The 25,702-nt window shown below is 34.8% G+C and overlaps 2 protein-coding genes across 6 annotated transcripts; one reads left to right on the plus strand and one right to left on the minus strand.

Annotated features, from left to right (window-relative positions):
• Positions 1–4,670: 4,670 nt before the first annotated feature.
• On the plus strand, positions 4,671–18,833 carry LOC110733636. Of its 5 annotated transcripts, XM_021913708.1 has the most exons (22): positions 4,671–4,928; positions 5,152–5,431; positions 6,432–7,029; positions 7,119–7,207; positions 7,324–7,422; positions 8,252–8,816; positions 8,920–9,993; positions 10,114–10,222; positions 10,692–10,828; positions 10,937–12,379; positions 13,015–13,153; positions 13,288–13,411; positions 13,496–13,579; positions 15,049–15,190; positions 15,288–15,517; positions 15,694–15,789; positions 16,627–16,797; positions 16,877–17,056; positions 17,368–17,481; positions 17,743–17,925; positions 18,143–18,187; positions 18,521–18,833. In XM_021913708.1, exons 2-22 carry the CDS (start codon positions 5,312–5,314, stop codon positions 18,653–18,655), a joined length of 5,877 nt encoding a protein of 1,958 aa, XP_021769400.1. In that variant the 5' UTR covers positions 4,671–4,928; positions 5,152–5,311; the 3' UTR covers positions 18,656–18,833. The 5 variants fall into 5 exon arrangements, with proteins under 5 accessions (XP_021769400.1, XP_021769398.1, XP_021769399.1 ...); XM_021913706.1 differs by having other exon boundaries at positions 10,692–12,379; XM_021913707.1 differs by having other exon boundaries at positions 10,692–12,379; positions 13,036–13,153.
• Positions 18,834–19,846: 1,013 nt separating this feature from the next.
• Positions 19,847–25,050, minus strand: LOC110733637 (hydroxyproline O-arabinosyltransferase 1-like). The gene is made up of 8 exons (XM_021913711.1): positions 24,438–25,050; positions 22,889–22,956; positions 22,489–22,690; positions 22,296–22,393; positions 22,136–22,205; positions 21,258–21,329; positions 21,007–21,120; positions 19,847–20,223 (listed from the first exon to the last, which is right to left on the minus strand). Exons 1-8 carry the CDS (start codon positions 24,834–24,836, stop codon positions 20,170–20,172), a joined length of 1,077 nt encoding a protein of 358 aa, XP_021769403.1. The 5' UTR covers positions 24,837–25,050; the 3' UTR covers positions 19,847–20,169.
• Between the last annotated feature and the right edge of the window lie 652 nt (positions 25,051–25,702).

A 25,702-nucleotide genomic window follows, 5' to 3' on the forward strand; every position in this document is an offset into this window, starting at 1 on the left:
GAGACTAATAAATGACCTCCTAAATTGAACTATGAATTAGACAATATTATATTATAATTTTGATTAAAATAAAAAAAATTAAATTACAAAATATACGTAATTCTTATTTATATTAATGTATAATAGCGATTTCTTTTTAAAATGTATAAATTTAAAATAGACTTTATATAAACCGTGCATCACACGGTATCTAATCTAGTGATTTAATATTTTATTTAACCTCCAGTTTAAGTTGCAATTCTAACCACTATTTATTACCAAGTATTATAGTTATATAAATTATGTCAAATTTCTTACTTATTATATAGAAGAAATATTATATAAAATATTGCTAATATTATACTTTGAGGATTTTATTATGATGATGATTGTTATGTCAAAATATATATAAAGTTTTACGTAATTTGTTAATTTACGAATAATTTATATATAATTTTTTAATATGTCTTATTTCTCTTATAGGTTGCTTGATTACATATTATAATTCTACATCAGCTACAAGCAAGGACGTCTTTGGGATGTTTGTCCCTCCGGCAACGAGTGTAGAGATATTTTTCCCAAAAAAAAATAAAAAACCTAAAATGAAAGAAAAAGACAATGGTGCAGGCCGTGCAACAACGCTACTCTGTAATAAGAAGAGAGTGAGACTACAGGAGGATGGAGAGCAGATAGAAAGGAAAGAAAAAGACAAAATCAAAATTTGAGTTTCGCGGGATTATCACTTGAATTAATTAGCATTCTTTTCCAATTTTCTTTTTCCGGGTTTTTTTATTGGTTATTTTTTTCAAACTTTTTTTTTTGATTTTTTTTTTGTTATGATTGGGTATAATAGGGTGTATGGTACCATACAATGAGCTTAAACATAGTATTTTATTTTCTTAAACACCTTATTGGATACATGAATTTGTGCATTTATTGATAATGCAATAGTCTTATGTTGAAAGCCCATAGTAGAAGCCTAAAAAACTTTCTTATTTTAAAACGAATGAGCTTTAGGCTCATGGACTTTAAGATGACCATCTTATTGATCATAAAACATAATTGGCATTTCAGAATACTGTTGTACTAAAAATAAGAGTACAAAAAGTTGTTCTTTGCAACATACGAAGTACAATTCAGCTAGACATGTACATTTAGTAGTTAAAAGTAATTTATCTAGGTATATTTTTTTTAAAAAAAGTAGTTTTGTTTTGGTTATTTAATAAAAATTTAAGCAAAACGAATGGCTATTTTGTCAAAAAATTTAAGCAAAATGAATACCACAATTGTGTATACCATGTAGTATTTTTCATTCATAAATGATTGTAATTTCTTACTTTGTTACATGTTTCCAACACCACATTACATTATCCATTTAAAACATAACGAATGCAATAACATTTACTTGTGCTAACATTATTGTTAAAAACTCGATTCTCCCGTATAGCACGCGTAAATAACCATTAAAACTTTTTGTATAGTAATTTTGCTTATAAATTGAACACAAAAAAAAAAAGCATGTTAGGATGAGGAGGAAAGAGTAAGCAATTTTTTTTTGTGAACATCCTAATTATTAGGGTCTTGGAAAACCATGTGTGAGAGAGAGATAATTAAAGGTGAGACAACAAAGAATGCAATGGACATGTGAGGAGATCATAATGATGGTTATATAACAAGCTAATCTAAATTTGTTTAGAAGTTGAATATTATGGAGTGAAAAATAAAATAAAAATCGTGTTAAATAGGGGAGGAAATTAGTAAGCAAAAATTATTTTGAAAATTGTAATTATTAGGGTCTTGGAACCATGATTATGGGACGATAATCAAAGTTTAAACCTATTAAGAACCTAACAGACATGTTCATCTTATCAAAAAAAAAAAAAAAAAAAAATTGGACATGTGAGGAGATTATAATGATGCCAGTATAACAAGATAATCTAAATTTATTTATAAGTGTACGATGTGGAGGAAATTAGTAAGCAAAAATTATTGTGAATATTGTAAGACTCGGGTCTACCCATTTTTTTTTTTAAGAACTCAAGTCTAACCTAATATAGCATAACCCTAATTTTGACCATGCAAACATAATAATCGTAAATTTTGTAAGGTCGGGGCTTTGATGGATAACCTAGACCCTGAAGTTCTAGCATCCTTCAAGATCTTCATCTGCATATGCGGGGATAAGCCAAAACTATTTGTCCATTAATTCCAAACACCTGGCAAGCATCCTAATATAGTAGCTGTAGGTATCATTCTGTTTAATATGAAGCATTAACTAATATGAAACCTATATTGAACACATTCTCTTATATTAATACAGATTTTACACATATATTTATTAATTATAATTAATTATTACATTTATATTAATTATTAATTCATATTTTGATAAATAATCCATTCCTAAAAAGTCCTTTTATTTCAAGACATTTCACTTCAATCCAAAAGAACAGGCCTAATAATTGCAAATGCAATTGTATCTATTTTACTGATGACATGGGGCTATATTTTTTACTCAATTCATATAATTAGGGAAGGGGGGGGGGGGGATGATATGAGGAATTTTAGTATGAAAGACACGGAGTTTGAGACATTTTATGATGAAGATGATGAACATTCTAATGTATGCACACTCATATGTTTTATACCAATGTTAGCTACACACAAGGGATGTATTAATCAAAGAGCACCTACCGTTTTGACATGCACTTGTTGTCTAATAAAAGTTGACCATAGCCAAAAATTCACAAGTTACGTTATTATGCTTGTGCCCATGAGTTTTACTAGTATATGTTATGGAGTTCTCATTTAAAATAGTACTAGTATTTCCATAACAAAATTGATAATAAAATATATATATATATATATATATATATATATATATATATATTTAGTACTTCATCCGTCCCCGATTGATAGTCACTTATGCTATTTTTGGGCACCCAAAATGTTAGTCACATTTGTTTTTTTTCAAGTACCATTAATATTATTTTTTTTACCAAAATTCTCTAAAATTTGCAAAAATATTTGTGAAAATTTAACTTTCCAATGTAAAATTTACTTTTCTATGTACTTTAATTACTTTCTCTCTCTACATTTTTGCATACCCAATGTAAATTTACTTTTTCAATGTATTTTTTTTATTTCTCCTTAATTTCCTTGATTTTTGTTCAAAAGTGACTATCAAATATCAATCGGAGACGGAGGGAGTAACATATAATATTACCCTGACCTATCAAATGAGTCAAAAAAGGACCATATTTAATTTAGCAACACTAATATAAAAAAAGGGTAATGCATTTTATATACATCTTTTTTAGTATTAAGTTCGGAATTTATCGACAAACCACGAGTAAATCGGTGTAATAAATATTTATTAATCAGAGCTTTTTTGGTGCAGCAGGCCACACCATGTGGCCTGCTGCCAAGTCAGTAAAAATAACGGATTCTGACGCGCGCATAACGGGGTTACTGTTCACGCGCATAACGAGGTTACTGGTTTTGTCAGGGTTACTTGTATTTTTTTTCAAGAGTTATTTGTAATTTTTTTTCAGGAGTTACTTGTATTTTTTTTTTTCAGGAGTTACTTGTATTTTTTTTTCAGGAGTTACTTGTATTTTTTTTTCAGGGGTTACTTATATTTTTTTCTTCAGGAGTTACTTGTATTTTTTTTTCAGGGTTAATTGTATGGATTAGTTATTCAAAGGTTACTTGTATTTTCAGGGGTTACTTGTATTTTTTTTTCCAGGAGTTACTTATAGTTTTTTTTTCAAGGGTACTTTTTTTTTTTAGGGGTTACTTTTATAGGTTAATTCAAGGGTTACTTGTATGAGTTACTTATTCAAGGGTTACTTATATGAGTTACTTCAAAGGTTACTTGTATGAATTACTTATTCAATGGTTACCTGTTACTTTTTCAAGGGTTGCTTGTAGGTTGGTTTAAAAAAAAAGGGTTGCATGTAGGCCCCATACCAAACCAGTAACACTTTACAAGTAACCCCCGACCAAAACCAGTAACACCCTACAAGTAACCCCCGAACAAAACAAGTAACACCGTACAAGTAACCCCTGACCAAACCAGTAACACCCTACAAGTAACCCTTGACCAAAACCAGTAACACCCTACAGGTAACCCCTGACCAAACCAGTAACACCCTACAAGTAACCTAACCCCTGACCAAAACCAGTAACACTCTACAAGTATCCCCTGACCAAAACCAGTAACACCCTACAAGTAACCCCTGACCAAACCAGTAACACCCTACATGTAACCCCTGACCAAACTAGTAACACCCTGCAATTTTTGACATAGAATGTTCGATTTGAGATTCCACCAAGAAAAAGAGCTCAAATTTCTTTGGTTCTCATCGATTTCACTACTTCAAATGTTGTTCATGATTTTAAGGATAATTAATCACAATTTTTCACAATAATTTGACACCCAATTTCTACAATTTCGGACTTTAATTGTAGCAATTTAGCAAAAAGGAGAGAGAAAATTGGTAGAGTAGAGATATGGTTGTTGGTGATGTGTGATTTGGCTTGAAGAAGCAGCTAAGAAAAGAGGAGAGAAAAAATGGGTGGAGTAGAGATATGGTTGTTGGTGATGTGTGATTTGGCTCGGAGAAAAAGCTAAGAAAAAAAAAAAAAAAAAAAAAAAAAGAGAGAGAAAAGAGTTGTGGAATTTTTTTTTAAAAATAAAAAATAAAAATTGTAAAATTTGTGTTTATTAATATATCTTTTTCCTAAAAAAAAGATTAAATAATAATAGTGCGTTGGAATAATATTGGAGGTAGAAAAAAAAAAAAAAAAAAAAAAACCTCGAATTCCTCTTCCTTCTGTTCACTCCCATGTTCCTTTTTTCTCTCTCCTCTGTCTTTCCTCACTCTCACTCTTGCTGAGAAGCATAGTTGATGACAAGAACAATTGCAATATCCAGAAAAAAAAAGGTATTGTTCTTCTTTATTATTCTTTTTCTCCTGCTTTTGTTTATTATTCACTAAGCTTCAATTTATACTCAGCTTTTTAATTCGTTTATTGGAATAATTAGTTTTGAGAGTTATAAAATGCCAAAAAGTTCAATTTATTAGTTTAATTTTATAACCTATAGTATGTAAATGTTTGTTTTGATTGTAAATGTTCTAATTTTTATGTGTTTCTCTGCATTTTCAGGATGCTCTCAGTTTAATTTGTATTCTGGAATTTGATGGTGGAAATTGAATAATTGATCAGTAATTTTGGGGTGTTTTTTTTCTTTTTTTTTTTTTTTTTTTTTTGGGGGGGGGGGGGGTTGGTGGAGGTGACGGCGGCGAAGGCGGTGGTGGCTTGAGTTATGGAAAATGGTTGGCAGATGAAATGTGGTATGCAATCACCAAGTTTGGATTCGGGTTCGAGTTTGAGGGTTGCTTCTTCCTCGGAGCAAATTCAGCTCCAGCAGGAAGCTAGGAATCAGGTAACTGTAAATTGTAATTAAGATATGTGATTTGCAATTTGTGAATTTTTTGGTCTTGCATGTTCTATATAAGTTGGAAGTATATCATGAATGACATTGAGCTGATAATTGGCAAAAACCTTTTTGTGTTTTTGTATTGATTAATATATTTTATGTACATTGTAATGTGTTTGATTAAGCGTACATTATCGATGTTGGTCGGCCGAATTCTCAGTCATTAAATGTATGTTTGATATACATGAACTTATGAACATGTATAAATGCATCGATATGTATAAGACATGACATGTGTAGAGGGAGTGCTGTCGTATTGAGTTGTGCTTTGGCCATGACATGGTTGACATTCTTGTCTTTGTCGACCTTTTTTGAGCCCCGGTGATTCCGAAATCTAGGACACCTATAGAAGAGCATAACATAAAATGGAATGATCAAAATGTATAGTGTATGGATTGTTTAAGGTTGATGGGGAAACAACTATTCAAAATCCACATGCAGCTAAAATTTGTTGATAAAATTTGGTAGACAAGATAGGAAACCATCTATTTTGAGAAATTCTACTTCCTTCGTTTGATAATTTGAGAAACATTTCTTTATGAGACTTGCAATAAGCAATGACCACTATTTCATTCTATGTAGGATTATGTATGTCAAATAATGATAAAAGTAATGCTACTCGAACCAAAACCTTTTGTCACCCTCAATGTAGTGTGGCATCATGGTTACATTTATGTTCTTTTCTTTGGATCAAAGCGAGGCTCATGGTAAATGTTGGGGTTCAAAGCTTCAAATGTTGTGTCCATCTTATGTTGGAGCATAGGACCTGACATGTTAATCTTATGCGTATTTTAAAAATGTGAATCTTATCTAGAAATATGGTGCTCACTTATGTTGTCTTTCCATTTTTCTACTGGTTCGTGTTGCATGCAATCTTTGCATGTTTAACACAACTGTAGCTGCTGAAATCCAACAACTATGATGATTTGAATTACCTGGTCTGCAGTTGAATACAAACATGAGCCACTGTATTCTTCCCCATGATATGCGAGAACAAGGACCACTGTCTTCTCAAATGAAACAGGCACCCACTTCCAATATATTGAATTTTGGTTCATGCAAGCCAACCCAGCTTGAAACTGGAAGTTCATTTTGCTCTCTGTTATCAGCCCCACCTTCTCTCTTGCAATATGATTTACAGCGACAGTTGAATGTGCATTCTTCCAGTGGAGGGTGCATTCTAGATACTCCCGCTCAGGGAAATATTGGTACAATGAAAAATTGGCAATTGTTGCAGAATAGTGCAAACTACAATGCAAGAGCTGTAGTAAATATACGCCCTGTTTTTCCCATGAGGTCTATTATGAATGCAAATAATGGTAGTAGTCATGGCCTAAGTGACGACCTTAGTACCCTGAGGGCATCCATCACTCATCCTGGCTCTCAGACTGAAAATGGGATTAATATTTTGCAAAAAGGGGTCACTTGTGCTCCTTTAAGCAGCAGTAATTTTCCAGAGGCATCTTTGCAAGCTTCAACTTCTGTCCATAAGAAACAGAATTCAGTTGTGAGTGGGTATCCTCGTGTCTTCTGCATGGGTGCATGTGAGTTTATTTATTTATCCTTTCACAATCCTCATATTAACCAGTGTTTTGGTTGAAAATCTGATTTGCCTGCATGATTGGTTGAAAAGGTGGAGATCTACTTCTCAGCAACACAGGTCTTTTTGGAGTTTTATGCTCATGCCATGGTATGCGAATGTCAGTGTCTAAATTTTGCGAGGTAATTGTAATCAAAAGTTGATATCTGTGTAGCTTCCATGTGGCTTTCTGCTGTCTTGTCTACGTTTTATCTATTTGCAGACTTCTGAAAGCACATTCTGCTTCGTTCTAATGCAGCATTCAGGTTTATCTGATGTTAATCCTGGGTATGCTGTTCGCATGGATAGCGGTGATAGCATTGCTCAATGGCGTAAAATGTACCTTCAGAAGTTCGGGGTATGATGTAAATTAAATTCATTGGAATGTATTCTTGTAGCTGACTTCTATAATCTGTAGAATATTTGTTTAGTTTTTTCTTTGCACGCTCTTTTTTTTGCCACTTATCATCTACATAATTATGCCCCATATGTCTTCTTTTCTTTGCACCCAGTTATATAATGAGTCTGTGCCAACGTGCCGTTCATGCTTATCTGTATAGCAAATTATGAAATTACTGTCACTAAAAAATTCAGCATTTTATGATTATTCTAATTAGACACAATTCTGTCACCCTTCTGGCATTGTCCATTTTCCATGTGTTATTTTGGTTTAATGGTAATAGGAATATCATGGTGTTGGAATTGCACCACTGTAAGTTTACTCTGCAAAAAACATCAATTGATGCAAGAAACTTACTCTCATGAAGTCATGATGCCCCACGGCTAAACTCATTATGAACTCTAATGGGTTTGTTTACTGTTCTCTTGGCCCCATCATTCTTACTTTTCCTGCAGTAAATTGATGTCTACCTTCTAACTTGTATCCAATCAATCTAACATAATAATATCTGCTACCTATGACTATATACCTGTCTGCACACTTGAGTTCTTGCAGGTCATTGGATTTGGCTGTTTATATATTTCATTACAAATAAATTCCTAGAACCTTGGTATTCTAATGCTTTGCTAGGAGTTGGACATGACCTGACTTCTACAGCATTATTTACTTTAGTATAATTGGCTATGCTATCACATTTTTGCTTGCTTGTTTTGCATTAACTCTTTGATTCTTATTGGCATGTATTTTAATCATGGAGATGAGGGGTGATATTTTTATAATGATTTAGATTAGGGCTCCAGGGGATCATAGAGGATGGGACTGGCCGGAAGGATTGTTAGCAACTTCTGGCTTGACAAATAGCAGCATGGCTGTTGCTGACAAGAGGAAGGTTTTTGACATGTCTAGTCTGTTTAATCCATCTGCAGAGTCTTCTATGCAGCCTCGGAATAATGTGTCCCCTAGTAGACCTCGAGCAATCCAGGATTTTCCTAATCAAATAGTTAAAAATGCCCAAATAGCTTGCACTTCAAGAAATTTAAGGCCGACATTGCTGAGTGATAAAGATGGACCAGGGGATGGTTGTCTCTCAAGGTCCTTCCAATTTACCTCCTCTTGTGAGAATTCGTCTAGTTCTGCTTTACTGAACTTGCAGAGAATTGGCTCCAAAGCCAACAATAATTCAAAGGATGAAGTTGTTCAGCAGAGAGGTCCTATTTCTTCCAGTGTTGAGTTGAAGCTTGGGCAGCCATCTCAGCTGAGTTGGGGTTCAGGAACTGTTTCTCTACCAGCTATGAGACTTCACACTAGTGGAGTCCAGATAACTACTGCCCAGGATATGCTGAATCCAAACTGTGCGTTATCTCCAAGTCTATTATCTATGCAAATAATTCTACTTTTTTTTTTTTATTATTTTATTATTTACATGTTGTAAACTTGTAATGCCTTTTCATGCAGTGACAAATGCAAAGGTCTCTGAGAAAAATCAGCAGCACATTTTTCACCATTCTGCCCCTGATTCCTGCAGAGAAAAAAAATCATTTGTGTCAGGTCCTCTGAATAATGCTCTAACTTCATTCCTGGCAGGCCCTCTTAATAGTGCACTGATATTTACAAATGGTGCTGCTCATGTGGAGCATTTAAAAGATGGGCTGCATAATAATTGTACAAATTCAGTGAAAGTCCCCTCTTCTAATTCTACAGCTCGAGGGAATTTGTATCCTAAGGAAATCAATAGAAGGATTAAAGACAGCCATCCTCTCAGTCCTTGGACAGTTCATTGCCAACCTCACGTAGACAGGTCTGTACTGATAGACTTTTCATGTAATGGAGATCCACCAATCAGGCCTTTAGACATCAGTAAAACAGCTTTACCAAATAAGATGAGCAAAGCCATGGATGCTACATGTGGGAATGAAGGATCCAATGTTGGGAGTGGATCAAGCTCTGGTTTTGCTAGAAATGGGGAACCTTGTAATCCTAATAGTACTATATTGCCTGCTGCGAAGTTTAGCATATATGGGATGGTGAATATGTCGTCAGATGTCTCTGGAGCTTCAAACTATGTAAGGAATGCGTGTAACCTGGCAAGCAATCTTGACCGAGATCAATTCTCCAATAAATTGAAAAATCCATCTTTGAATTCTAGAGCAAGTTCAACCTTGCAGGCAACTTCTACTGATTTCACTCCACTGTCCGCAGCGGCTACAGGTCATGGTTCTTCTTCTTTTAGTAAAGATGTTGAAGCTGTAAACTCACATACAAGAATTGAGAGCTTGAAGCTTCATGCTTTGGGTGATATAGACAAATCATCTAAGGAAAGACCACCGGATACTTCCCTTGCACTTGATCAGCAACCAAAGATCCATTCCAACCACATCCTACAAATTGAGAACTGTGGCATTCCTGATTTGAGAGCAAAGGGTTTATTTTTTGATCAAGGGTCGTATGAAGCACAAAGACATGGGCGTCAATCTTCTGTTGGACATATTACCTCACCATCCTTCCTGCCTGATGTCGGTCATAAGAAAGGTGAGAATATTAGAAAAGGGACTATGCAACATGCAAGACATATCTTTTACTTTATCCAATAAGAACATAAAGTAGATGTTGTGTATTTAGGGCACTTCAACTAGTGTTTTGTTTTTACAGGTACAAATTTGGGTGCTAATTCTGAAGAGATGACAATATTTTCTAAGTTAACTGGCAAGTATAATAAAAATACTAGTAATCAACAGCCAACACAACAGTCTGAACTGAGGTTAGCTTTTATTTCATGCAAGTTGTAGTAGTTATAATATATTGAGTAGTTAACTAGATTTTTTTTCTGCGCAGAGCCTCTGCTGATGTTATTGGCTGGTTCTTGTTAAAGACCTTCTAACTGTGTAAAGCTTTAAACTATAAAAGAGCTTCAGTGAAACTATTTAAACAATACTTGTAAACCCTTAAGTGAATTCTGGAAGTTACTGCAATAAGATTTTAAATGAATCCTGAAAGACAAAAGCAGCTACAAGCTAACAACAGTGGAAGTGTCAAACCAGTCTTTAGTTTAGCATCTGTGAGATAATTTTTTGTGGGGACACTTGGAAATATGAGTGCTACCCCTGTTCGGTTTCAATGTTAAGTAATCTGAACCCTTCTTGAATGGCCTAGCCATATGTGTCCTAGAGTTCATTAAATTTTAATCTTGAGTTTTGATACTTCCTTGATTGATGCATTTTCTTTGGCAGTGTTGGAAGACAAGAAAACATGGAATGTGACTGTAACGTGGTGCAAGGATGTACTCGAGAATCATCTTCTCATATATCATGCAGGTGCTATTACAATGTTCAGAAAGCATGTTCAAAGAGAAAGCAGGAATCCAAAGGTAGTGGCTCTGTGTATGGTTTAAAGAAGCAAGAAAGCGTTGCAATTGTTGAAACCCCTAAATATAGTAATTCAAAAATTTCTGATGACTGCGTATCTATTGAAAAAGCATTCCGAATAGAGTGCAATCACAAGGAAAAGGAACATAATGTCAAACTTGATTGTGGAAATTCTCAGTGGACAGATGTTCCTCCCAATGCAAATGCAAATTCAAAAATGAAATTTCCAGATGCAACAGCGCATATGTCGGACTCTAGTAAAGAATCTGAAACTTACTTGAAAGAGCTTGCCACTAAAGGTATTTTCAAATCAAACCAGGCAGCTGCGTTGAAAGGGAAAGAATTATCGGACATTTCTTCTGATTGTTCTGCACCAGTTGTTACCCAAGCATCTAATGAGGTTGACAGGATTGATTCTAGTACTGTTGATGGCGGTCATAAAGTATGTGACAATGTCCAAATAGCAGATCAAGGATCATCTGCTGTTTCCATAAGTTCATCTGATGAAGCAATTGATAGTGTTAGAAATTTACAAGTTTCTGATGGTAACACTAGATCTACTGAAGAAAAATCTTTGTCAGCGTTGGAAAATGTAGCTCATCATAAAGAAATTTATGAATTTAGGCAAACATATTCAAATTCAAATGAATTGCAAAGTTTTTCAGTGTCTGGAGGTAATTCTGATGAAAATCCGAATAAGACTCAAAATGAGAATGTATTTAAGTGTAAAAAGAGAAAGCGTACCAATAAATGGAAGATGCTAGGAACAACATTCACCTTCTCAAATCAGTCTAATCAAAATACATCTACAATGCTTAATGTTAGTTCAAGCTATAATTGTCTCAAGCAGGGAAGGTCTGCCTTGTTTGCAGCCAAAATCCTTTCTCGTAAAAGAGATTGTAATGGGATATATAACATTGTGGAGGGTGAGCCTAGTGATCAGGAACCATTGAAGGGCAATGACGACTCCGTTGAAATGCCAGAAAATGCTCTTGTCAAAAAGGTAAAACAAGTCAAGCCTCCTGAAGTTGCCAAGTTTACTGAAGCTGTAAAAACATATGCTGTGCACAAACCAATTTCTGATAGAACTTGGAAGGACAGCACGAAGGACTGCCAAAAGATGAAGCCTGTTGCTTGTGGAAAGTACGGTATTATATGTGATCAGGAACTAGATATTGACCAATTAAAGCCACCAAAGATTGTTCCTCTGAGCCAGGTTCTAAAAGCTTCCAAAAGACTTAAGTTTGAGAAAGAACCGGTGGTGCCTTCAATAAAGAAGAAGAAGAAGAAGAATATCTGTTGTTATGTTGGTAGAGAACGCCATGATGTACCATCTAGTTCCTATCAAGACCAAGATAGCAGAAACAATAAGGTTTGGTCAGATGCTTCTAATCAGGAGACTCAGAAAATGCACCTGAAAAATATGCAACCTGATAATGCTGATGCATCGGAAGGAGGTGAAATTAATCTAAATACTTCAACCTCTCACCCAGCTTCTGCATCAAAGACCAAGGAACTCCGTATGCGCAGCCTCTATGAGTTATCTATGAGAGGTATCATATTTAAATCTAAGGCTTACTTGCATCTTGGATCAATGTTCCTCACTCTGGCATCTGCTTTTACATGTGCAATCTTGTAGTGGCCTTATAATTTCTTGTGGGTGCCAGATAAAAGAACAAAATTAATTTGAGCTTGTATGACAATTGGATTTTCTTTGTTCTTTCTCACTGTCTACTTGATTAGCTAAGAGAGTGCCTTTATATGTAAACAACTCTCTTAAATTCTGATAACATCTCTGTAATGAACTTATGTACTATGATGCTTCTCCTTTCCCTAGAGATGAATACTTAGTGTCTAATGAAATATGACGAATGAGAGTTGTGCTGTGCCCAGGTAGACATAAGGTGCGAGAGAGGTGCTAGCTGACAGATATCCTAGTGTATTTCTTTTGTATGGTACATTACTTGCTAGATGTTTATCATATATCTTAGCCTTTTAGGATCCTGAGTTAAATGCTCTGCAGCAATACCCTCTTTTGTTTTCTGCCTGTTCCCTCCTTGACCTATTCTGGTTAGATATAGGGATCTTCTCTTAAGTGTTTGATGCATATTCTCACACGTACTCTAGTTTTGATAATGTATTATTTGTTATAATGCATTAGCAGAGCAATAATTGGGTTTTGCTATAGGTAACAAACTCATAGCTGCAGATATCAGTCGTTCCCAGAATGTAATGAGTGCACAACCAACAGTATGTGGATTGGAAATGATCACACTGAAAGATGCTGAAAGATGTGATGGTGGTAAAAGCAGAGATACTGGAAGAAGGTAAGGAGAACCAGGAGATCAAAGAGTATTTGATTCTCCTGAATAATATGCTGAAGCAATGTTTTCCAGTATAAATGCAGATTCAGTCCTGCCATGGTTTTTCTTATCTGATTGGTTTTTGCTTCTTGATTCAGATCCTGTAGAAAACTGCATAATAGTTCTCTGATGTCAGAAGTGAATAAATTATGCTGTGTGTGTGGAATCTCAAACAAAGACAATGCTAACTGTTTGTTGGAGTGTGGACATTGCTCAATCCAAGTATGCAGTTTTGATTGGAATCTCAGCTAGTTCTTTTTTAGCCTCTTAAATATACTGTAAAATTTATCTCACATAAATTTACAGATCCATCAAGCTTGCTATGGGATTTCAAGAGTGCCAAAAGGGGATTGGTATTGCAGACCATGCAAAACTAGCTCTAAGGATGTTGTAAGCTTCTATTTTCAATTTCAGATTTCTGGTTTTTTGCTTTAGTTTTTAGTATGATTCTAAAAAAGACCCTACACATTGTGGATTAGTGATCACACTAGCTGGATCAATCAGCTCCAAAATTCACATACAACTTACATTTATCTGATTCATTACTTTACGGGCCAGAGGAATGCTATCTTTCAGGGATACAATTATTTAGAATAAAATGCTTTTGACAAAGCTAGGTTTGACTTTCAGTATCAATAACATGTGGGATACTTTTATAAATATAATTGTGGAAGGTGATACATAGATTAGTTTAGGGTGCATTAAGCAGATGCAAATAAACGTATTTTGTTAAGAGTATGCTAGCGAATAAAGAGGTAGTATGTCAAATAATTAGGGAGAAGCGATGGTAGGAATCAGTCTATGTAGAACACTGATAGGACTAATTGCAGATTTTTCTTTAATTAATATCCCTTAATAAACACATTGCCTATTCAAAAATGAAAAGGACGTGCCTAATAAACTGAGCCAGACAATGGAAAGTTATATGTTTGGTAGGAAGAAGACTTGTGCAGAGACTGCAGACTGCATAATATATGACAGGGCGATTGGGAGACTACTATAACAGTTCGTAAACCTATTGAAAATTTAGATTATTTTGATTGTGAACCATATACCATTGTGCCAGTACATCTACTTATGTAATCTATGAGAAGAATGTTATACCCCCTTTGTCCCTATATACTAATTGTTTCGGGTCTGAAACCTAGGGGACCTTGTGCTCTGGATGCTTTCCTGCCAGGATTTGTGAATGTCAGCTACCCTCGGGGGGTTAACCAAGGACCCCCCCCCCACCCTGGATGCCTAACAGCCTAATTCAACTATCACATGTGGTAGATATGTAGAGAGATAGAGAGAGAGTATTTTAGAGAGAGATGGAGAGAACAAAAAAGGGTCCATGTAATGAGGATAGATATAGAGAAAATCGTTTTTCAAATAAAGTAGTATTGCAACTTTCCAAAAAGAAATACATTGCTTATATTTATTAGAAAGAATGGAGGTATATGAATTGTTTGTGAATTTAATGGATGATCAAACTTGAATTATTTGCTCTTGTATTAAGTTCCTGGTAGTGGTGTGGTATTCAATAATTTAAGTCTTCATTGCAAATACTTATGTGTACTTCTTAAATTGGTTGATGTAGAGGTGTCGATTTCCAACCCTTTTAGAAGCAGTAAGAGTCCTATATCTTGCATCACTTGCATGGGCTTTTGCTTGGTTTAGTGTAACAAGGGTTAAGCATTACTGAAATGGAGGTGCTGCATGAATTTTTTTCTTCTTTCAGTTTTAATTGTTTTCTTTTTTTTTTTTTTTCAGGGGGGGGGGGGTCCCAAGGGGAGTTTGTGTGTGTGTACTTATTCTGTCTGATTTACATCTGTATTGGTTTTAAACAACTTATATTGATGATTTGCCTACTTTAGGCTTGTGTTCTATGTGGTTATGGTGATGGGGCCATGACTCGTGCATTTGGAAGCCGCAATGTGGTGAAAAGTCTGTTGAAAGCATGGGATATTAGAACAGAACCTCATATTATGAGTGTGGGTTCAACTGAAGCCTTGTATGGTATGTCTGTTCCCTTTAGTACCATTATAACAATGTCTACTAAAAACCTGTATTGTATGCATTGTGTTGAGTATTAATATTAGTAATAATTTCACAGTTCCAGCAAAAATGGAGTGCCTGAAAAATTTGGAAAGTGCAACTTGTCATCCCTGCCCTTCCATAAAACCAGTAGTGCATAACAGCATAATATCAGGATTGTTTGATCCAACTGTCAAGCAGTGGGTCCATATGGTGTGTGGATTATGGACTCCAGGAACAAGATGTCCTAATGTGGATACCATGAGTGCCTTTGATGTTTCAGGTGTTTCCAACCTTAAAGAATACATGGTAAGCACTCTGTTCTGTAGATGGAACATTACTTTGCTTCATCTCTGCTTTTTTCATGATCAAAATTCTAAGTCTCAAACATATGACAGAACAATATATCCAAAATGTGACTGTTCCCCCCCCCCCACCCCCCTTCATTCTTCCCATATTTTCATATGTTAATTTCCTTGTTCTAGGTATGCTATATATGCAAGCGCGTTGGTGGGTCGTGCATACGATGTTATGTTGAGACATGTTGTACTTACTTTCATCCATGGTGTGCTCATCAGAAGGTAATCCTATGCTTATATGGTGCTCCCAGATAAGTCAATTGATGAACCCTTTTCTTTATGGGTAATAATTGTAAAACTCAAACAGACTTCAATCAATAAGTTAATGTCTTCGTTTGCATTTTACAAGATCAATCACCCCAATAGGATCCTCTTATATTGGGCATCCACATTTCCCTCTCTTGAATATAGAATTAAGCTTGGCTACCTTGTGGGCATTTACATTTTCCTCGCTTATGAGTTATGACATGGAAATATGAGTAAGTTCGCTAGAATTTAAACAATTCAATTTTATAATTTCTAAGGGATTAGAGTTCATTGATTAAACTATTATTACATTAAATATAGTTTTCTAGTTTCTACCTTTCAGTTTCAATTCTTGCTGGTTTTGGCTTTAAGAAGTTTTATTTAATACAAAGCTTGTCATCATTCAATTTCTGCTTTAAGAATAAAATAAAATGGGAAGGATAAAGAACTAGTCAAGGTGATCATCTGCGAAATTGTCTTTTATGGCTAGTAGTGATAGCCACTTGATTCTAGGATTGTTTTCTTGAGGTGAGGAAGGTGTTGCAGTTTTTACAGAAAATAATCTGCTTAAAGAACCAAAACCAACTCTCTGCATGATCATCAACCTATCATTATTATATTGGTGATATAGAAGTTCTCAGGGCATGAGATGGAGGCCAGATGTGGTTTGGATGCTACTTTCATAGTTTCATATCATTGATAATTTGTTCCTTCTTGCTCACTGAAGAGAAAAAAAAAAATTAATATTGGAAAGAAAGTTTCTGATGATAATCAATTATGGCATCTCAAAGTATCTTACCTTGTTGCTTGCAGGGTCTGCTGCAAAGTGAGGTAGAAGGAGTTGACAGGGATCAGATTGGTTTTTATGGAAGATGCTTGTTTCATGCAGATTCCAGAACTTGTCATTTAGAGAATGATATTGATACTAACAAGGAAAATTCTGAAACTGGTCAAGAAGAAGAGCCAACTTGCGCCAGAACAGAGGTACAAGTGTTGTTAATTCTTGGCACTTTATGGTGCAGAATATTTTAGAAAGCTTATGATGTAATTGCCTCTCAACTAGGGATATAAAGGGAAAATCCAGGGAGATGGAGGGCATTATTCTTCTTATCAGCATAGGGGTAAAGGTGGGTGCCTTGTCACTCAGGTGCAAGTAGACGCTTGGCTTTACATCAATAGACACAAGCTGAGCAGGAATAAGCTGCCTAAACCTTCAGTTTCAGATATAGACCATGATTATCGGGTATGTAAAGAGTTAAACATAATCTCTTTCTTTGTAAATGCGGGATGGATATCAAACATATTTCACGATATCATTTTTCCTCCAGCAAAGTAGCAATTAAATTTGGGGAATTCAACAACTGACACTGAAATGCTTAAGTGATTATTGCTTCCTCTAGCAATTATCTTGGGGAATTCAACAACTGACACAGAAATGCTTAAGTGATTATCACAATTGTCTTTGTATATGTCTTTAATTCCTTCCTCAAAGGGTTGGATTGTCATTGCATTAAGTGATGAAAATCAACTAATACATGCATAACATCTTTGCAGAAAGAATATGCTCGATACAAACAAGCAAAGTGCTGGAAACATTTGGTAGTGTATAAATCTGGTATCCATGCTCTTGGTCTGTACACGTCTCAGTTTTTTCAGCGTGGTGCTATGGTAGGGTCCTTTATCCTTGACATATATATGTATATGTTCTTGATGTGAATCTTATTGCAGGATAAGACATGACTTTTGTACTATGGTCTGGTATTAATTAATTGACTTTTGTATCTGCTGAAAATGGCCGAGTTTACTTTTCATATATTGAGCAGCTATATCTGCTGAACTCTATGTTTTACGGTTTTACTCTATTACAGAGTTTAGACTTGTTGGCTTCTTTTACTGGTATGTGACTCTTTTTACATCGGCATCTCTTAGGTTGTTGAATATGTTGGTGAGATAGTGGGGTACCGTGTTGCTGATAAACGAGAGACTGAGTATCTGTCAGGAAGAAAGCTTCAGTACAAGAGTGCATGTTACTTTTTCAGAATAGACAAGGAACAGATTATTGATGCTACCTGCAAAGGTGGAATAGCTCGGTTTGTCAACCATTCATGCCAGGTAATATGCTGTTTTGGATACTATTGCTTGCCTAAATGTTCCTCCCCATGGAAAGAAAAAATAGAAAGTTTCTTTTGTACATGCTTTCTTTTTGGGGGTGGTGATGTTTCTTCTCAGTGATCTACTGATCTTTTAACTTAATTAACCTCCTTATCATTCCATATATATATGCACTTTTGTGCTGACTGCTTTTGTCCATGTCATTTTCTGTGACCAGCCAAACTGTGTTGCCAAAGTGTTGACTGTCAGGGGTGAAAAGAAGGTAATGGAACAGATTTCTTTTTTATGCTATGTTGCTTTGCTTCATCAAATATTCATGAGATTGCTTACTTGATTTAAATAGTTATGCGTTTCCCGAAATATATACATGCTGAATCTGCAGCGATGAGGATGAATGATAACAAGTCAACATAACGAATTTGAGAAACCATTCTTTTTATTTGTTACATTATAAGATGATCAGAGATTTCTCTCTTCGCATGTTATTGAAATGGCACAATCAGTAACATCCCTTTCTATCTGGAGGATGACCCTGTTAATCTTCTAGCTAAGTTAAATGCAGATATTCTGAGATGCTTTATATTTGCACTTACAGGTTGTGTTTTTGGCTCAAAGAGATATTTATCCTGGGGAGGAAATCACTTACGATTATCATTTCAATCGTGAGGATGAAGGTAAGAAAATTCCCTGCTTTTGCAATTCGAAAAACTGCAGGCGTTATTTGAACTAGACAAAGCCGTAAATTCAATGGGCAACAATGTATATTTCCAGTTATCAAAATCTTGTCTGTCATACGAATTGCAATGTCAAAATCTTGATGTAATTACAAGGGTGATGACACCTTGTGTTAATATGGTTGTAAATTTTCATGATATACTAGTTAATGTTATCGCCAATCTGACATCTGAGTTGGGACAGTGTTCTAACGAGAATTTGACATATTTGATAACATCCAAGTAATTGATAAGTCAAAGTCCTGAAACAGATCAATCCAGGAAGAACTAGATTGTAGATCTGATCTATATTGCTTGGATAGGTCTACCCAAGCATTGGTCAGTTTATTGATCAGTTGAACCAGAAGGTCCTGAATCTAAGTCATGTTCTGTGAGCTGCTGAACCGGCATGGCCTGGTGCACTCTGGCCTTTCTCTTAGTTGTTCATTGTACCTGTGGATTCCTGATCCTATTCCCACTGTTTTGGAGCCAAAGCTTCTATCATTGGTTGATATTTTTTTTACATAGATCATGCTGAGAAGGGCTTTCAACAGAATTACCATAGTGGAAGATTTACTAGGATCTTATTTCATTTTTGACGCTCCGATAATCATAACTAAGCCATGATCACTGTTTGACTGCAATGTCTATAGAAGAAAAGCGAACTCTGCATTCAAAGGAGTTTTCATTGAACTCAAGGAGAATTTGTGAGCAAGAGTTAGCATTCAATTTGCAAAGATACTGCTAAAAAAAAGGGATCCATCAGGGACAAGCTTGATTATACGAGTACTCACTGTACTTCATTGTAGTTAGATGTTCCACACATTATAATTAAAATATACGAGTAACAAAATTAGTGAAAATTTAAACGTTTCAAACTTTTGTTCTATTCACCCCAAAATTTCAAGTTTTGGCAAACTTTTTTCTTACACCTTAAAAGCGAGCACAAAGTTCGTCAACTTTGCTCCTCAAAAAAAAAAAAAAAAAAAAAAAAAAAAAAAAAAAAAGTTCATCAAATTTAGATCTTTTCTTTGTTGACAGACAGCAGTTGTCTATCAAGTTTAATTATGAACCAAATATGATTCATAATTTGCGGTGAAATGTCAGGCATAGCCTTAACATGCACTTGGGACAATGTACTCTCACTAGTTTGTGGTAGATCAGTCAAAATTGAAATTCGGATAGTAACATTTAAACAAAGATGACGATTGAAGAGAGAATAAATGGGGTTGATTCCCGTAAACTTGCACAGAAATTTGCTATATTAACAAAACTTTTCTGAGGAATTTCAGCTTTTTACAACTCACCTATGCACTATTATCTAAGGTGCAATATATTTTGTACTTCGGCAATACGAAAATATGGGGTGGCACCGTGGAAGTGATCGAAAGGAATGGAAACAAAGAAACCTTTACTATCAAGGATGATCTATGATTTTGTATAGTTGGATCTATCTTGCATCAACAAAGCCACATTACCGAAAGCAATACAACATTATCACAGTATTGTAATCCATCACGTCTTATTATGACTACCAGTTTGGTATGTTTGATGTTGCCTCGTTCACCATTTTAACAAGAGTCACCTGTAATAGAAAAACAACACTTAAGAATACCACCACAGGTAGATTTAAACGTTAAGAAGCTGATCATTTCCAAGTCTACTGCGTAGTTGAAGGTCTAAATGGAAATTTTAACAACAAAATGCGGCTTGGACACTTCCTGAGTACGTGCTAGTTACAAGTCCTATCAACTTGTCATTAATGTAAGTTAAGAACTTTCTAGCAGATTACTATCAAATAGAAGGTGAAGTCTTCTGCTCTCTACTGGGTAAGTATTTTTTCTCTATGCACAGCAGAATAAATTTCTTAGTCACAAAATAAACTTCAAAAGGAATGGCTAATTTGATTTGAATTGCAATGATGACATTACAGAAATTACAGAAATTATACATAGCCCTTTTAACTTTCCGTGTTAAAAATCACCTAATAACCTCCATCTGGTAATAAATAAATGTGACTAATGTTTTCTACTGCCTGCCTTCTCTTTATAATCTAATTCTAGCACTAGCTTCCTATTATTAGTCCAGAGACGGTTTTCCTTCTGTTACAATCATAATTTTTGTTCTTACAGATATAACCTTTAAGAGTTCCAAACATAGTCACATTTCCTTGCCCAGTATCTAATTAATAAGTCAAGACACGAAACTTGATACACTAAACCAGTTTTAACGAAGCCTCAAGAGACAAATACATGGCTCCGATGCACGAATTCATTAGTTCAAGAAGAGTGGCTTGCAAAAGGAAGGCAGCCATAAGGGTGCAGCCAAATGAAAACAATTGCAATGCTACAAATTGAGGAAAACATACCACACTTTCAGGAACACCAGGTGGTGGCAGCGTCAAGTTTCTTGGAGGTTTAACCTTGTCATAGGATCTCTTGTCAAATCGCCATTCTCCAATCTTTCCATATGTTAGCTTGCCCTGCATTTTAGTATCTAAAAATTTCAAAGGCAATTCAAGAATGCTTTTGAGATATGACAAAAGGCATGCACACAAGTGAAGACATGCAAATAGTGGGAAGCAGACAACTTAGGGGAGGAAGGGATAGGGGTACATACCTTCATATCATAGTCACAACCGTAAGTGTAATGTATGATATACTTTTCTCCCATTTCTGTGTCCCATGGAGGCTGCATCACAACAGAAAATAATAAGTGTAATGATTTCCATAGATTTTTTTCTTATAAAGGAAACACCATAATGATTTAATCAAAATACATAATCAACTTCATCATCCTAAATGAGAGCACATTCTCATTGCCAGTAAGCTTTTGTCTTGTCAAAAATAGAGACAAAAATAGATATGTGCAAATCAGTAATTTGAAGATTTGAACCAAACCTCAAAATTCTGCTTACACGTTAAACAAGAAGCTAGATTAGTTCTAATAAGGAAATCATTAATTTGAAGTAAGCCCATAATAATCCAATGCCCAAAAGTAGTGAATATGTCGGCTCCATAAAAAAATGAACTGCAATGATGGACTCTAATTTAATCAAAGGGGTATATAAACCTTGAATAATAAGGTTGATATAGGCTGATAAGGGGTCATCATCAAAACAAATATGTAACTTCAGAAGCAAACAGTGAATGAAAATCAGAAACTCTATGGTCTGATTAAGAAGCATTATACTTCATACATTTCTTGAAAGTTAGAGTCTGGAAGAAATGTAGAATCTGACTGCCCTTGCCAGTGATAAAATGCATACCAGTGAATGGTGCTTAAACATATTCAATGAAACACTCGAGCTTCATTGAGATATTATGTGATATTTCAACCAAAAATTTTTGTATATCATAACATGTAATCATGTATTATAATCTCTCAAGCAAGTAGTGTTGTAAGTGAGCAAAACATGGGGAAAGATGGACAAAAATTAGATAAAAGCTATACAAAATTAAAAGAAAAGATATAAAGGTTAAAGCAATAGACTAAACCTGAATCATGAAATCCTTGTACAAGATGTTCTTTACACCATGCAGGGCAGACGCGACAGCATAGGCATACCTGCAGAATCACAGGGAGTGAGGTTGCAAGACATGCTTTATTATAGATATATAGTAAAGAAATTTATCAACCTACTTTGAAGAAGCTTACATCTCAAGAACCCAACCAAATGCTTTGTCCGTTTCAGGATCCTTCTTCATTCCCAATGAAACATTCATCCATTTGGGAGCTATCTTCTTTAGAGATTCCTGTAAAGAATAGCAAGAGCCAAAAGAAGAGGATGATACTGATTACAATTATATAGACACATATTTATTGTAACAAAATGAAAAGAGCTAGTTACCTTTGCAATAATTACAGGAGAATTTCCAATGGGATCAATTTGTGTTATTGGCCCCTTGTTCTCAGGAAAAAACTTCCGGAGTGCAGCCTCATACTTCTTAGGTTCAATATAAAAGAATGGAAATGCAGCTCCATATCCATCACGAGATAGATTAGGTATAGGCTTCACAATAATGTGATCTGGCTCTGCCATTAGTATGTAACTGCATTACAATGAGAAACTGCTAATTAATTAGAGAAAAAAATGATAACTGAATTCCCCCCACTCCAAAAAAAAAAAAAAAAAAAAAAAAAAAAAAAGAAAAAAACTTAAAAAAACAAAACTTTTTTGTTCTTCATTGGGAGGGGAAGATCAAGGGAAGTGAAAGGACCGAGGAATTTATAATTATCAGATTTCATACTCTTCTTTGATGTCTGCTTGTTCAAGCCATTGTACAAATGCCCAAGGTCTGTTAAGAACAATGTAGCCCTACAAGTTCAAAAGGAGGACATAAACAAGGACAAATGAGATTGGTAAGACTGCCAAAGCCAGAATTTCAAGTACAAAATGAGCAGTTTTACACATCACACAAGATTGACAAACAAATTAAGCAAAAAAAAAAAAAAAGTTCTTAGCAGGTGTGCATGGGCTTTCACACCACATAAAGAAGAATGACTTCCTCTTTTTTATCATTCAGTTCGATTACATGTCAATAATGGGGCTCCTCAGCTCAAACTTCTCACAGGCAACCATTACCTAGTTACTTGAATGCATGTGCTTTCATATTCCAAACTAACATCAAACCAGCTTATTGAATTGAACATAAGAAGCATTCACTGCACCTGCATTTAGATAGCATCACCATAATTATTCAAGCCTACAGTCACAATTTACTGGGATACAGCTACATGCACAATTGCACATCTTCCAGTATTTTCACATACAAAGTAGCATCTTATACAGACATGAACTGCCTAAACCAGTATCAACTTAGGTTTTGACTTCCTAAAAAACCTTCAGAAAAATAGGTGAACAACTATCTACACAGCCATCCAAGTAGACTATACCGATTTCTACACAAACTCAACTTCAATAACTTCAGACTCTCACACTGATCAACAGTTTCAGCACATGCATAATGGTGAAGGCCCTTCATTATCCTACAGATTTGAACTTGCAAGTTAATATATCCCTGATGGAATTCTATAACAATTTTTTTACCAATCACATCTATTGTTTATTTAAATATCAAACAGACGTTTACTCTGCTCAGGTGATAAGCCTAACTAATCTATCATATAGTCTATATTCCACAAGTTTAGGCACCGCATCCATGATTCAAGTATATAGTACATTTAAATCATACAATCATCACTTCTCAAAGGACCACAACCATTCCATCTTCTGCCAACTTCCCCAACCACCACTAGACTTTCTTATGCCCAAATTTTTCTAATTTTTTTTTATGGGATGTCCAAATTTTCTATCTTTTCAACTATTCAAGATCAAAATTGCTTTTACTTGTAGCCAGTTAACTCCACAAACTTGTAGCCAATTAACTCCACAAACTTCAAACTCAGCAACCTAAATCACAAACTCCACTCTGCAATCAGAAACTTACATAGGTTCTATAAAAAAAAAAAAAAAAACCTTCTCCTAACTGTGCAAAGTTCCAATACACATTTGCTACCCACCAAGGATCAAGCAATCGTCGATTTGTCAAAACAGAATCCAAATTCACTCTAAAATGAGCTAAATCAACATTATTTCGTAGTATATTTAACATTTCAAATATGGTACTTTGATTTACCTAATATGGAATTTATGAATTCAACATCAAATCAGTAAAATGAAACCAACAACATTTCTAATTCAAAACAAAATCCATCAAAAATCAACCATAAACTTCAAAATCTACCTAACAAAATCAAGATTAATTCCTCAAAACTCAACAAATAAAAATCAATCACCTGATCCACCCCAGAAGGAAGAGGCTGAGCAACAAAAGTAGGGATCTCATCCATATACTCATCCCGGTGACCCGAATGCAAAATCCGGGTAAACCCACCCATCTCAGAATTGGGTTGATTCTGAAACTTCTTGAACCAATAATACATGACTCTACATTGCCAAGTATTGTACACAGAATCCGAGGCAGTAACAGCAGTATGAAAGAGCCTTTTTTGAGATGAACCCAGTTTCAATTTGCGATCAATAGGGAGTTTGATAACCGGGTCAAGTGAAGATGGGTTATCGGGTCCTGGGAAATCAAGCTTTAAGGGTGCATTTGCAGAGATTATGACATTGTAGGTGATTAGAGCTGTTGAAAATGTAATTAGAAGGGTTTTGAAGAACACCCCAAAACCCATTCTTGTTATTTTTTTCTTCTTCTGAGTTCTTCACTCTGTAAATGATGAAATTTGGGGAAGAGGAGAGAGAAGAGAGGTTGACGATGACTCTTTTTTTCCAAACTTCGTTTCTATTACGGAGTTGTACTATTTACAAGTATATGTGCATTCAATACTTCGTACAGTATTTTTTTAGGCGTTGAATAATGTTACTTAAGTTCAATTAATAATAGTTCCCTCAAAAAAAAAAAAAAAAAGTTCAATTAATAGAATATTTTAATATGGGTAATGATATACTCAACTTAACTTCCTTTTTTAGTACTATTAATTTGGAAATTTATCGATAATTTACAAGTAAATCGGTGTAATAAATTTGGCTATGATATTCCTTCTAAACATGAATAACCTATCCAAAAAAGAAACCATATAACATGTCAATATAATATTGTATATGGAAATAGTATGCTACATTGTATTTTTCTATGGGAAAATGAAAAACTCTCTAGTATGTTTTCAAATCAAACATTTTAATCTCTCTTAAGATGAAGATTGGGAGGATGACTTGAGTTTTCCAAATACTAATCTTCCTACCTAATATACTCATTCAACATTTATAGATGGACGTTTTTGCATATGTCTTAAAACTAAGGGTTATATTGATGTATGGAGCATGAAAGAATATAGGATCAAAGAATCATGGACAAAAGTATCACGTGTTCCAAATTTCTATGTAGTATCTAATAAAATGACATGATTTGATCCTGTTGCTTATTCGAGAAGATCTCCGGGGGTTTTAATCTTCTACAACAATAAATAAGTTGATACTAAACATGGTAACTATGTTAGTTTGGTTATATATTCTAGTCTTATTTGATATGATCCGAAAT

The sequence above is a fragment of the Chenopodium quinoa genome, unplaced genomic scaffold (assembly GCF_001683475.1).
Source record: "Chenopodium quinoa cultivar QQ74 unplaced genomic scaffold, ASM168347v1, whole genome shotgun sequence".
In the NCBI taxonomy this organism is placed as follows: domain Eukaryota; kingdom Viridiplantae; phylum Streptophyta; class Magnoliopsida; order Caryophyllales; family Amaranthaceae; genus Chenopodium; species Chenopodium quinoa.

What these genes read in the sequence shown, in the direction of transcription:
- LOC110733636 (XM_021913706.1), top strand. Translation starts at nt 5,312, where the DNA reads ATGGAAAATGGTTGGCAGATGAAATGTGGTATGCAATCACCAAGTTTG. An exon ending in TGATGTCGGTCATAAGAAAG is followed by an intron (nt 9,994 to 10,113) that starts GTGAGAATATTA and finishes TTGTTTTTACAG; the next exon opens with GTACAAATTTGGGTGCTAAT. An exon ending in CTGTCAGGGGTGAAAAGAAG is followed by an intron (nt 18,188 to 18,520) that starts GTAATGGAACAG and finishes TTGCACTTACAG; the next exon opens with GTTGTGTTTTTGGCTCAAAG.
- LOC110733637 (XM_021913711.1), bottom strand. Translation starts at nt 24,836, where the DNA reads ATGGGTTTTGGGGTGTTCTTCAAAACCCTTCTAATTACATTTTCAACA. An exon ending in GTTGTGACTATGATATGAAG is followed by an intron (nt 21,121 to 21,257) that starts GTATGTACCCCT and finishes ACTAAAATGCAG; the next exon opens with GGCAAGCTAACATATGGAAA. An exon ending in CTGGTGTTCCTGAAAGTGTG is followed by an intron (nt 20,224 to 21,006) that starts GTATGTTTTCCT and finishes TTTCTATTACAG; the next exon opens with GTGACTCTTGTTAAAATGGT.